The sequence below is a fragment of the Syngnathoides biaculeatus genome, chromosome 10 (genome assembly GCF_019802595.1).
Source record: "Syngnathoides biaculeatus isolate LvHL_M chromosome 10, ASM1980259v1, whole genome shotgun sequence".
NCBI lineage: Eukaryota > Metazoa > Chordata > Actinopteri > Syngnathiformes > Syngnathidae > Syngnathoides > Syngnathoides biaculeatus.
Window position 1 is genome coordinate 17,593,286 of NC_084649.1, and position 12,553 is coordinate 17,605,838.

The window sequence follows — 12,553 nt, forward strand, 5'->3', positions numbered from 1 at the left end:
AAGCCAGTGGTTATTACAATCTTCTGGGGGGGGGGGGGGTGGCAGACATCCAAAAGAAAAGATATTAATGCAAACATTCAACTGAACGTACATTAACGTTGTTGTGTATAGTTGTTCTCAAAAGAGGCTGTCCCTAAATAAATAAAGGTCACGCACCTAGAAATGGCGGAACCCAATCCTTTCCGAGAGCTCCCGGCAAGCTATTTGCTTGAGGCCCGTAGTTACCGAAGGGAGACATGTTTTTCGTGTGCGTGCATGTGTGTGCGTGTCTGAGAATGCCCAAGACAGGAAGGAAGAGAGCGGGTCCGGCAGCACAACTCCAGAACTCCGGTTGTGTTTTACTTCTTTTTCCACGGGTGCAAGAAAGGTCGCGCTGGCTCCTTTTAAAAGAAGTCAGTCATTAATACGTTTCCCCCTCTTCCTCTGATGACGCCATGCCCCGTTCTCGGGACTGACCTGGGACTCAGACCACCGTGTTCTGCGTCAACTCATTTGTTCCATGAGTTAAAAAAAAAATATACATCACTGTTTGTGTCTGTGAGTGTAACCTCAGGCTCATTTCCATCAAGGGTACTAAAAATACAAGCGCTGATCTTAGCAAAACCAACCAGGTTGTGTGTGTAACACTGGAATGACACAAAGGGATTTAGAGCAGGGGTGTCAAACTCATTTTTCTCTCGTTCTGGTTTCCCTCAGAGGGCCATGATGACTATGGAACAAAAATATTTGGTCATCTCATCATATTTACATCATCAATTTATGAACTAGTTTTGGAATAAAAAAAAAAATCAAGGGTATTGCGTTTTTCAAGTATTCACATTTGGTAACACAAAAATGGTTGTAATATCTCAAATTTAAAATTTATGATTTATGACAATTTGAAATTTTGGTACAGATTTTTTACAAGAATCAATAAATAAATTTGCCTTTGCGGGCCACATAAAATCATGTGGCAAGCCAGATCTGGCCCCCGGGCCTTGAGTTTGACACCAGTGATTTAGCGGATGTGCTCTTTTCAGTTGTCACTCCAAAGGTTTTTTTTTTTTTTGTTAAAGTTGCTAAGGGTAACAAAAAAAAATATGCTAGTCTACCAATCACAGCATGATAGTTAAATAGGGGTACTGCCAGAAATGGGAGAATTTTCCACCTTTCTGTCCTAAGTCAGCAAAGACCTGATTGAATGTATGCAAAAGATTATCCTGGTCCATGATCCTTTTGGTGTTGGGTGTGTCAAGAGTGATTTTCATACCTAATCTGCTTGGAGGACTTGGGGCTGCCAATCACGAACGTTAAACCTGTTCACTACGTACAATCCCAAAATCCGTATGCGTGATCAACACTCAGTTCGGCTGAGCCGTGTGCTCGGCAAAACGGAGGACAATTTTGTACTGAATTGTTGCGATACAGAGAAAGCTTTTCTCTTTGATGTGTCAAATAGCCTTTTTTTTGTCCCTTTAAAATGGATTCACTTAAAAAAAAAAAAAAGACAAAGCATTTGCAATGGTATTTGTTTACTAGATGTGAGTTTGGGGCACCAGGATGCCTATAACAGATCACTCATGTTTATCAAAACAGATAAAAAACAAAACTATGACTGCTGGTGACTATATTGTGTGTGGTGTGCTGTATTGGTCAATAGAGCTCATACATGTGACCTCACCATTTTCACGCCGCCACATTGCCGGTCAAAAAGAGCTGCTCAACAGTGTGAGAGACATTGAACCAGAGAATATTTACAATACCCAAGATCTGTTGTGCTGTTGGTTATCACAACAGGCGAGACACATATTCAAAGAGATCATTTTATGGAATACCAACTCAAAAGACCAGAAAAGATCGATGGATTTCGGCAATTAAACGTGATGGATGGTGCCCAACCAAAACACGCATACGCCTGTGTAGCGATCGCTTCATTTCAGGTAGGAATTATTCTTTTCAATCTCAAATTACCAAAAAGTATTTTTATGCCAAGTTGGCTCATTTGAGAACAATGCATATTAAAAAAAAATGTGTCGCATAGGTATACAGAGGTTAAGTGTGGCCGCAATCGCTTCAGTCTTATGTTCTGTGGAGCCGACTCCGTCCTCTTATATTTTCAATCACTGTTAATGAATTGAAGTTTATGGAAAACCAGGGGTAATTTGTTTAGATATTGGTATTTGTATTGAATACTAGCGGAAAAGATCGATGATTCCGGCAAAGGGAAACATGTCGCCAAACACACTTCCATTTTCACGAGCTGTCAACCCGTCACTATATGGAATTTATTCCTAATTGAGGACAGATCCAGCAACAAAGTATTTGTATGCGTCCAGACTTTTATATGCTTTCAAACCTTTCCGTGTAAATCTCAACGATTTACTCACCAGATCCATGTGTGTATCCAGTTGTCCAAGACAAGCGGAAGCGAATTAACAATCCAATTTCTTATCGGTGAAAACATCGACTTTACCATTAAATACGGGTCCTCTATGCAGAGTTTATCTAATTTTTCTACGTACCTTCGTTTATTTTCACCTTCTAAATGTCTAACGGTATCGGACAAGACTGGGCGTCGTGCTACCAGACATATTTTCGTGTCGTCTCCAACTGACTTAGCATTGAAGAATGCTTCGTTAAACCGGCAATATGGCGAGGTCAACAAACGTCACGTGATCTTATGACGTAGGTGCACGAGCCCTATGCCCCAGGCAAGAGCAGTAAAAACACAATGGTGATCCCACCCCCACCCAGGTCTCTCAAATGGTCAAGTTTGGTATGTGTGCACCGCGCTTAAACAGTGGACCAGATATAGAGTATTGCAATCAGATGACTGGTCGACAGTGAATGAAAAAGCAAGAAAAAAAAAAAGTGTCATTTGTCAAAGAAAGCTAATCTTACGTCTACATTTTAAAATCTATTTGCTTACAACTTTTTAAGGGTCTGCAGATACGCTGTAAAAATAAAAGTATACCTTGAGTTCAATAATGAGCGATTTGTATGGTGTCACTGGATGATCTACTTCTCTGCCTACACACCACACCCCAAAGGAAACCAAACTTGGCAAGCTGATGCGTACAACTTGGCGGACGCCTGGGCCTAATACACGGCAGCTCCAAAAATCTGGCAAAGAAGGAGGTGAAAGTGACTCACCAGGCGCTTGGGATGACAAAACTCACGACTCACGCTGTCCACATCTCTGCCGAGGACAACAAAACACAGAAAAGTCACGATGTGTTGGACAACCGCTCTGGCACCCGGGACCAATCGGGGGAGGAAACGGTCCCCTTAAAGCGTGTCCGCTGGTGACATCATTGCTCTGGCAATGGCAATGACAACAAATGGACTTGCTAAGCGTTATGAAATAGCATCTGGACTCACTTTAATTTCAACTAGAGAGAGAATTTAAAAACAAAGATAAGGCACAAAAACAGATGGTTTGGCCACAATAATTAATAGCTGTCAAATTGGAGAAAACCAACAGAAATATACAAACCGGTCCTTGAGATTTAAATAGGGCAAATGGAAAATAGGTGTTTTTTTTTTTATCCCTCATAAAAAAATACTGTACGAAAGGTTACTTCCATGAGTAAAAATAATTTTACGGCCTTTATTGGCACTCGCTCTGTTCAAGTCAACACTGGAACAAAAGCCTGACTCGCCATTGACCGTCGAGCAAAACGGGCCGAGGTATATTGTCGATCACTTGCATGAGCAGGGGATGTCTGTTTTAACAGCGATATCAAGGGATATCATTATAATATGAATTATAATTACTGTATTATAATTATTGCCTGTTGACACCTGGGCTCTAGCACTCCCCGTGGCCCTCGTGAGGATAAGCAGTGAAGAAAATGGATGGATGGATGGATATTATAATTATATAGAATATAATTATCCATCCACCAATTTTCTTTGCCGCTTATCCTCACAAGGGTGGCGGGGAGTGCTGAAGCCTATCCCAGCTGTCAATGGGCAGGAGGCGGGCTACAACCTGAACTGGTCGCCAGCCAATCGCAGGGCACATTGAGACAAACAGCCCCACTTACAATCACAGCCAGGGGAAATTTGGAGTGTCCAATTAATGTCGCATGTTTTTGGGATGCGGGAGGAAATCAGAGTGCCCGGAGGAAACCCACGTAGGCGCGGAGAGAACATGCAAACTCGACACAAGCGGGTCCGAGATTGAACCCGGGACCTCAGAACTGTGAGGCCAACGCTTTACCAGCTGATTCACCATGCCATTACATAATTATTATAATTATAATTTATAATTCTATTTTGGGGGGGACAAAAGTATTTCACTGGCATGTTAACACACCTGGGAACTCTTTATAGACTCAAAAAATGCAAATATGACTTTTGTACAATAGAAAAGAAAAAAAATATGAATGCAGTCAGCAATGCGGAATAAGACAGAAATGACTAAAAAATGAGATGAGACAACCTCAAAAAAAAAAAAAAATGAAGCAACAACTTTGATGGTTGCATTGTTGTCAAAGTTTACAAAAAAAAAAAGAACAGACGTGCTTCGCATATCCAAGTATGAAAATGTCGCCTACTGAAAATTACAATCAGCAGAAAAGAGACGCTCTGTCTGTAATGCTCGCAAGCAACCACCTCTGCAACATTTGTCTCTGCGTAGACGAGTTGGATCACCAAGCGACGAGCCTCACTTTGGGGCGACCGGCGACCAGCTCGTCTCGTCTGGAACCGTTTGCGTGTGAGACGCCACCTGGTTCTGTAAACACTCCTTCAGCTTGTCTTCCGTCAGCGTCAGCCGCTGTTCCAAGTAAGACACCGTCTGGATGGACAAAGGCGAGGAGAGGCAGGTTGATGATGGAGGGAAGAGGGATGGAGAGAGAAGGAAGGAGAGGGACAGACAGAGGAGGCATGTCAGACAAGGATGCGCAGCAACAGCGTGACAGCGATAGACAAATAATAGCCCCAATTGTGTGTTTGCGTGTGAATGAGGCAGTTTGTCTACGTTCGAGGTGGAGTGAGTGCCAAAGAATATTGCTTAGAAAAGGTCTGCTTCTGCCTGCAACTGCACAGAAGAGATGCAGGATTTGATCAATGTAAATCACTCCAAAGACAAACATTATTCAAGTTGCAGTGATTTCATAACAATACTTCTTAAAAGAAATATCAATGAAATTTGATAAAGCTTTATTGAGTTTAAACACTTGCTTATCTTAACTTAACTTATCTTGAAGTTATATCTAATCAACTCAGCAATTTTGTGAATTGGTCTTTTTGACAAGTTTCAAGCGGGTTTCCGAACTCATCACACTACAGAATCTGCTCTTATCAAAGTGCTAAATGATTTAAGGTTGAATAATGACTCGGGAAAGGTGTACATTTTTGGTCTTGTTGGATCTCAGTGCAGCTTTTGATACAGCAGATCATAATACACTGCTGAACAGGTTGGAAATGTGGGTAGGACTAAATGGAACAGTCCTTAAATTGTTTGGTTCCTACCTGGAGGAAAGGAGTTACTTAGTAACCATTGAAAATGCTCCAGCTCATCAAATGGCAATAACCAACGGGGAGCCTCAAGAGTCATTTCTTGGACCCCTCCTGTTCAGTCTGTATATACTATCTTTATGTCAAATTCTTCAGAACTTGAATTTTGACTCTCATAACTACACAAATGACACACACGTAATGACTCTCCATAAGCTTCACTAATAACCCAGGCTAAACTTAGCTTCTCCCTGACATACACCGAGAAGATAGTGCACTTAAAGGGAAATTCTGGTGGTCTGGATTAACAATGTATCCAATAGGTCATGTCATGTGTACTGTATTTTGACAATGTAATGTTAATCCTCTCTCAATTTTTTTTGTTTTTTTTTTAGATTTTTTAATCGGCAATTACAAATTTCACGGGCGCTGCCATTTTGGGGAGTCACGTGACCTACGTGCGCGGATATGACGTAATAGGCCCGGGAACAAAGGCTCGCTTACGTTGGGAAAATATTGCATGTTTTATCCTCATCTGATGAAGAAATAGCAGTATCGGTTGATCGGGAAAACAGAGGAATACTTCCATTCAGATTTCAACCTGTGGCCGATGCGTGGGACATTAAGTGATAATGAAATGATCTCTGGATTGGTGGAAGTTAATATTGCCTCGACAACAGTGGCACGGCAGCTCAACAGATAAAATGTTGGCCTTACAGTTCTGAGGACCCGGGTTTGGGTTTTTTTGTGGAGTTTTGTGTGTGTGGAGAGTTGTGGAGTTTGCATGTTCTTCCCGTGCCTGCATACGTTTTCTCCGGGAACTCCGTTTTCCGGTCTTTAAATGATTTTCTTATTGGGCAGAACATGCCACCTAACATTTCGCGGATTATTTCTATCCGAATTATGGGAACTTTTGGCGATACAGTAAGGCATTCTATCGTGTCCGATCGTGGTGGTAACGCATGTGAAGACGGTACAAACCGGTGAAGATTTCTTTGTTTGCGCGCCTATTATGTCACATCTGCGCACGTAGGTCTTGTGACTCGCCAAAATGGCGTTGCACATGAAAATTCGTAGTTGCCGATAAAAATCTTCTCAAAACACCATTAAATGGGAGAGGATTAACATCACATTGTCAAGGTACAGTACATATGACATGACCTATTGGATACATTGTTGATCCAAACCACCAGAATTTCCCTTTAAGAACAACACTGTTGACTAAAGTCGAGATATATCTGGTCAGCATACTTTTTTATACCAAATATTATTCCCTGGAGCTATCTTCTGACATCTTAGAAGGTTATAGAAAGAATCCAAAAACTGTAAATTGGTGATTTTTTCAGTATGTGCTGTTGCTGTGAATACATTCCATAAGGAATAGGTGAAATCCTGACTATTGAAGGGGTCACCATATTCAAGTCCCCATCTGCTTGGTCAAATAAATTTCTGGAGATAATTGATCCTCAGTTAATTGTATTGTTCATATAGTTGTACCCAGCTGGACCATTTTTATTTCTAGTTTTACTGTAGCATAAAATTCATATTATCAGAACAGCTTGTGAGTTTCATGATAAAAATAGGTTCAACCGTACGGTTAAGGCTTGTGGACATTTCTGTCACACCTGCTACATCCCAAGACTCGACTACAACTAAGGTTAATAAGAGACTAGAAAGTGTCCAGGCCTTATCTAAATGAACCAGGCACGTGTTGCTGGTGCCAGTGTTCTTGCAAGTTCGAGGCTCAGCCGCTCCTTGATTCAATTATTTGGGACTGCAGCAAAAAGGATATCTGTCTGTTATTTTCTTTTAGTTTCATTTGATTTTCTTTGTTTTGGGCCCTTGACTGATTGATTTGTGTGTTGAATTTCCTGTAGCGCCTGAAGACATAAAAGGGAAGACAAAAAATGGCATCTCATTGCAAAGCCAGGCGGTGTATTAATGATCACAAATCATTCGGGCAGCACTTTTACGACAACGATTCTGCAACAAAAAAAAAAACGATCATCTCAAGGAAGCCGAAAACAATAACATGATTGTGAATGTCTCCCTTGTGTTGCCTGGTGACAAACAACACGGCAAGGAAGATCACGACTTTGGATACGGCAAGTGAGGAACACGTCAACATGCCTCAAACTGTCTAATTGAAAGCTTCAAACAAAAGAGCTTGTTTTTAAGATTGGCTGAAAAGAAAAAAAATCAACTAAAATCTTTAGAAAATTGAAACATTGTGCGTCACGTACAAACATTAAAGAGTTCATATACGGAAGAGTCCAATTGGTTCTTAGAAATAATATGGTGGCAGGATAGAAATATTTTGGATATTTTATTTGGATTCTGAGAAAATGCAATGCAGTTCATAGAGTCAGTGCCTAACGGCATGAATAAAATCTGCGCCATGTAATGTTTCAGCGTGGCTCACGGCCCAATTCATACTTGCATATCTGTAAATTATTAGTTTTTCAAAAGCGCTTTCTCAGTCTTGTTTTTGCTGTTTTATAGTTTAGGGCACAAGTGTCAAACTGAAGGCCCGGGGGGCCAGATCTGGCCCGCCGCACAATTTTATGTGGCCTGTGAAGGAAAATAATATGTATCAACTTTCATGATTTTTGTTCAAATCTGTACCAACATTTCAAATTGTTATATCATAAATGATAACGTTGCAATATCACAAGCGTTTTTGTGTTACCAAACCACAATAGTTGAAAACCCCGTTACTCTCTGTTTCTGATTCCACAACGAGTTCACAAATTTTACATGTCAATATGATGAGACAGTTAAAGATTTTTATGTTTTTATGGTCATAACGGCCTTCTGAGGGGAACCACATGTAAAATGTGACCCGCGACAAAAATTAGTTTGACACCCTTGGTTTAAGGTGTCATAAAATATTAACGTCAAATCAACTTTGTCTTTTCACCAAAAGCTTCTTTTGTTTTTTTTTTTTTTTTTTTTTTTTTTTACACCTTTTCATCACAAACATGTTTTTTTGGTAGTTCAACTGCCAGGCAGAAGCTAACTTTTTTTCTGCTGAAAGAATAGTACTTTTTCTTTTGTTAGTGTCGGGGCTTACATTGCCACTGAAGACAATATTCTGTGGGTCTTGAACCATCCACCAAAACGCTCTAAAATGGATGACATTATGGGATGACTGCTCTGGAATTGGATGGGCTTGATTGAGTTAAAATCACTGTCATTCTCAATTATGTTCTGGGTCATGGATAAAAGACAACCATTCACTCTCTTGTTGATTTAGTTGAGAAAAAAAACTGTTACGTGATGAGTCATTAAAGTAAGGTAATGTCTAAAAAGACTTCTGCTCTTATTACTGAACAAATTAAATGAAGGGGACCCTTATGGTTTTTGACTACTTCACACAAGACGAAGGGAACGTTTGCCAAAGTAATTATGTGTTATGAAAGTGTCCTACTGCGAATGAATCTCATGAGCCCTGATAATAATCGATTTTTGCTCAGTGATTTTTGATTTGATATTCAACAGAGCCTTTCCATGAGGCTTTTGTTGGACTAGTGGGGGCCTCGGGCCTCTTTTACTGTTGTTACGAGAAGCTGTCCAAATTGAGATCCGCGGAATAAAAAATGAAAACCGCAACCCATATTTTGCATTTGGATCTGTGTGATGCTTCGATGGCATTGTAAAGACCCAGAAGCAAGGCTCAAACGAGGTTCAGAGAGTCTCGGGTTTAACTAAAAACATGGACTTGGAGACTCCACGGGTTAAATCCTTTGTTATTCCTTCCAACTGCATAAATGAAAAAATTTGAGACAGTTGGCTGAACACGAGGGCACACAGAGTTCCAGGGAGGTCCGAGCACTACTGAGCCATATCTCCCACAGATAGCACAGAATACTGGTCAAAGTAGGAAATGTATTTTCAAAGACAAAAAATGGCTGAAAAGTCCTATTACATTTGAACATTTGACATCACAGCGAGCCATCAATTTTCCAACTTCTGTGACATGGTTAAAAAATGAGATTAGTGATGGTTATTAACTCACCTCATTAGTCATAAATGTTAGAGAGTGTGATAAAAAGTGACTGTTTTTAGCAGAATTTAGCTTAATCTGACTTCTGGTTGGACTTGTATGACAGTAAAGATTTTTAATACAGTACATGTAGGGAAAATGCAGCTTTCATTCTTGCATCAGTTTAGGCCTGTGGAACAAATTACAAAGAAAATTGATCTTATGAAGTATTGTTTTGAAAGATGACCAAGTCAAAATATAAAGATAAAGGATCTCCAAGGAACAGAATAGACTGCAGTCAAACTTTGAGGTACTACTATATAAGACATGACCAAGCCTGTACCTTTTGGACAAAACAGTTCAATCCTTTAAGATCAATCAGAACACCATCTCGTAAAAGCTGACAAAAGATTTCCACTAGGTTATTATTCTGATCATAAAGAAACTCGTGTCATCATGATGACACATGATATGGGTGTCAATAATTGACACCCTGACAAATGAGTAAATTGCTGTCTACAGTCTTTTGGTCTTCAGACGTAGGGCATGTGTGGGTGAGGGGTGTTTTCTTCAGGGTCATCAAATGAGGCATCTAGTGCTATTTAATCCATTCAAGGAGAGTAAAGGCGTGTATATCTGCTTTCTCCCAGTCTCTGTGCTCTCGATCAATAATACTCTGTTTATCCTACCAACCTGATATGGCCCCTCAGTCCTCAGCCTTACTAATGTTGTTTGTGTGAGTGCGTGTGTGATTGTGCACATGTCTCTAGGCTACGGCAACATGATACGGGTCCATGGTTTTTATTTAGGATAGGAACCAAATCTTTATGCCCCTAAAATACAGCCAGCAGTTTTTCTTTTTTACTCTTGAATGCATTATACTCCCTATCGCCTTCAGCGCTACTGGGCTGTGTTACGTGTAAACTCTCATTGCTTTGGTACAAACCACATTAAGTCCGAAACAACAGACAGACTGACGGTGTTATTGAAACATAGCGTCAGTATAAAAGTGAGAAATAAAAATTAAAAGTAGGATTAAAAAGCAATATTTTTTTGTGTGTGTTTGGGAGGTGGGGGGCAAAACCTTGTCTGAAGTTTACGACAAGCAGAGAGACAACTCTGATAACTCACATTCGGAACCCAAATATACAGTGTGTGATGTAATAAAATTAAAGATTTTGTTAGTGCGAATGGAGATTTTCTCCAGAATGTGGTCTGGGCATGAAGCATTTTATACAAGAAAGAAAATCCAGCTTTCAACTACCTTTCAACTACCTACCAGGCGTCACCGAGATCATTATGATTAGCTTAGTTAGCGTTGGTCGGGGACATTAAAGGCGAAATCCAGTGCTTGCATTGACAGTGTATCCAATAGATCATATAATATGTACCCTATTTTAACAATGTGATGTTATATACTCTCTCATTTAATAGTGTTTTGAGAAGACTTTTATCGACAATTACGAATTTTCAGGGGCGCTGCCATTTTCGCAAGTCACATGATCTACGTGGGCGTATGTGACGTGTACCGTGCCGTTCCAAACGCTGGATTACATGGGATACCATTTATGCCCAGTGCTGATTTCTCAGATTTATCCTCATGTGATGAAGAACTAGCAGTATCGGTTGATTGGGAAGATGGAGGAATATTTCCATAAAGATTTGAACCTGTGGTTGTAATTAATGTTGAATATTCGGATGGTTCTTTGGGCGGAATGACGCCGAGTCTGACTACTCGGAGCCCTACACGCGACATAAGTGCGTAAAGAAAGCCACCTGGGAGGTCCGGGCCGGCAGCTGTGGAGGGTTCTTCGGACGGGAATGACGGACTCTGACGAGCGAGCTCAGGCGGCGGTGGCCGCGAGCCGAGCTTCCAGGCGGCGGAGGCCGTTAGCCCCGGATGCCAAAGCTAGGCTAAAGGCCTCCGCCACCACCAAGGGCGGGCCAGCAGCCTAGGTTCGACGTCCAGGGAGGCCTTTAGCCGAGGTAACGGCCTCCGCCTCCCTCTTCGGTAGTCCCGGACGCCGAAGCTAGGCTAAAGGGTTTGTTAGTCCCGGACACCGAAGCTCGGCAAAAGGCCTCCGCCACCTGAAAGCTCGGCTTGCAGCCCACCGCCGGAGCTCGCTCATCAGGCTCTGCGTCAATATTGTCTGAAGAACCATCTGAATATTCAACATTAATTACAGCCACAGGTTCAAATCTGTATGAAAGTATTCCTCAGACTTCCCGATCAACTGATACTACTATTTTTTTCATCAGATGAGGATAAATTCAAGAAATCAGCGCTGGGCATAATGGTGTCCCATGTAATCGAGCGTTTGGAATGGCACAATCCACGTCACATACGGCCATGTACATCTTGGGACTGGGGAAAATGGCAGCACCTCTGAAAATTCGTAACTATCCACAAAAATCTTCTCAAAACACTATTAAATGAGAGGATTTAACATCACATTGTCAAAATAGGGTACTATTACATGACCTATTGGATACACTGTTCATGCAAACCACTGGATTTCTCCTTTAAGATCAAATGGCTTGTGTAAAGGAGGTAGATTAGTTACCACCCTGTCTTTGAAATGCAGCGTGATAGCCATTTCCTACGTTTGGGCTGGTTTTCTTTTTTACTAATAACATCCCCAATGTAGATCATTTGGCAAATAAGGACGAGAGTGAGCACTTTATATAGTACTGTCCATATAAAAATGGGAAAGACGACTGACGACTGGGTAGAGCGGTGGGTGGACAACTGAACAACAGCTAAGACAGCAAAGTGTGTCTTTGGAAGCTCCTGTCATACGTTGAATAATTTATTCGCTTCCCTCCGATTCCTTGACTGTGAGACTTACGAAGAGCGGAATGGTGAAACAAGAAAGTATGTATTGGCAGCTTCTTCATGCTCGGGTGTAGTAATACGTTTGCCTCTTTTACCATATCAAATAACGCAAATATGAGGTCATTGTATTGTAATGCGGGAAAGAGAAATTGTAGTGAATAAGGCTATGAAATGTATCCTAACCACTCCTCTCAGGTAGATGCGTGATGACAGTCAAGGTGTATCCGTGACTTTTCATTGTGTCAAAGATTCCAGGCATCTTTATAGGTGTTCAGATTTCGGACTTG

The 12,553-nt window shown here is 41.1% G+C and overlaps 1 protein-coding gene across 1 annotated transcript in view; it reads right to left on the minus strand.

The window, feature by feature from the left end:
- Positions 1-3,410: 3,410 nt before the first annotated feature.
- Positions 3,411-12,553, minus strand: part of poc1a (POC1 centriolar protein A) — a 41,863-nt gene continuing 32,720 nt past the window's right edge. Inside the window, exon 11 of the mRNA XM_061833195.1 lies at positions 3,411-4,783. Coding sequence (XP_061689179.1) covers positions 4,652-4,783 — 132 coding nt within the window. The 3' untranslated portion in view covers positions 3,411-4,651. The remainder of the gene's footprint in view (positions 4,784-12,553) is intronic.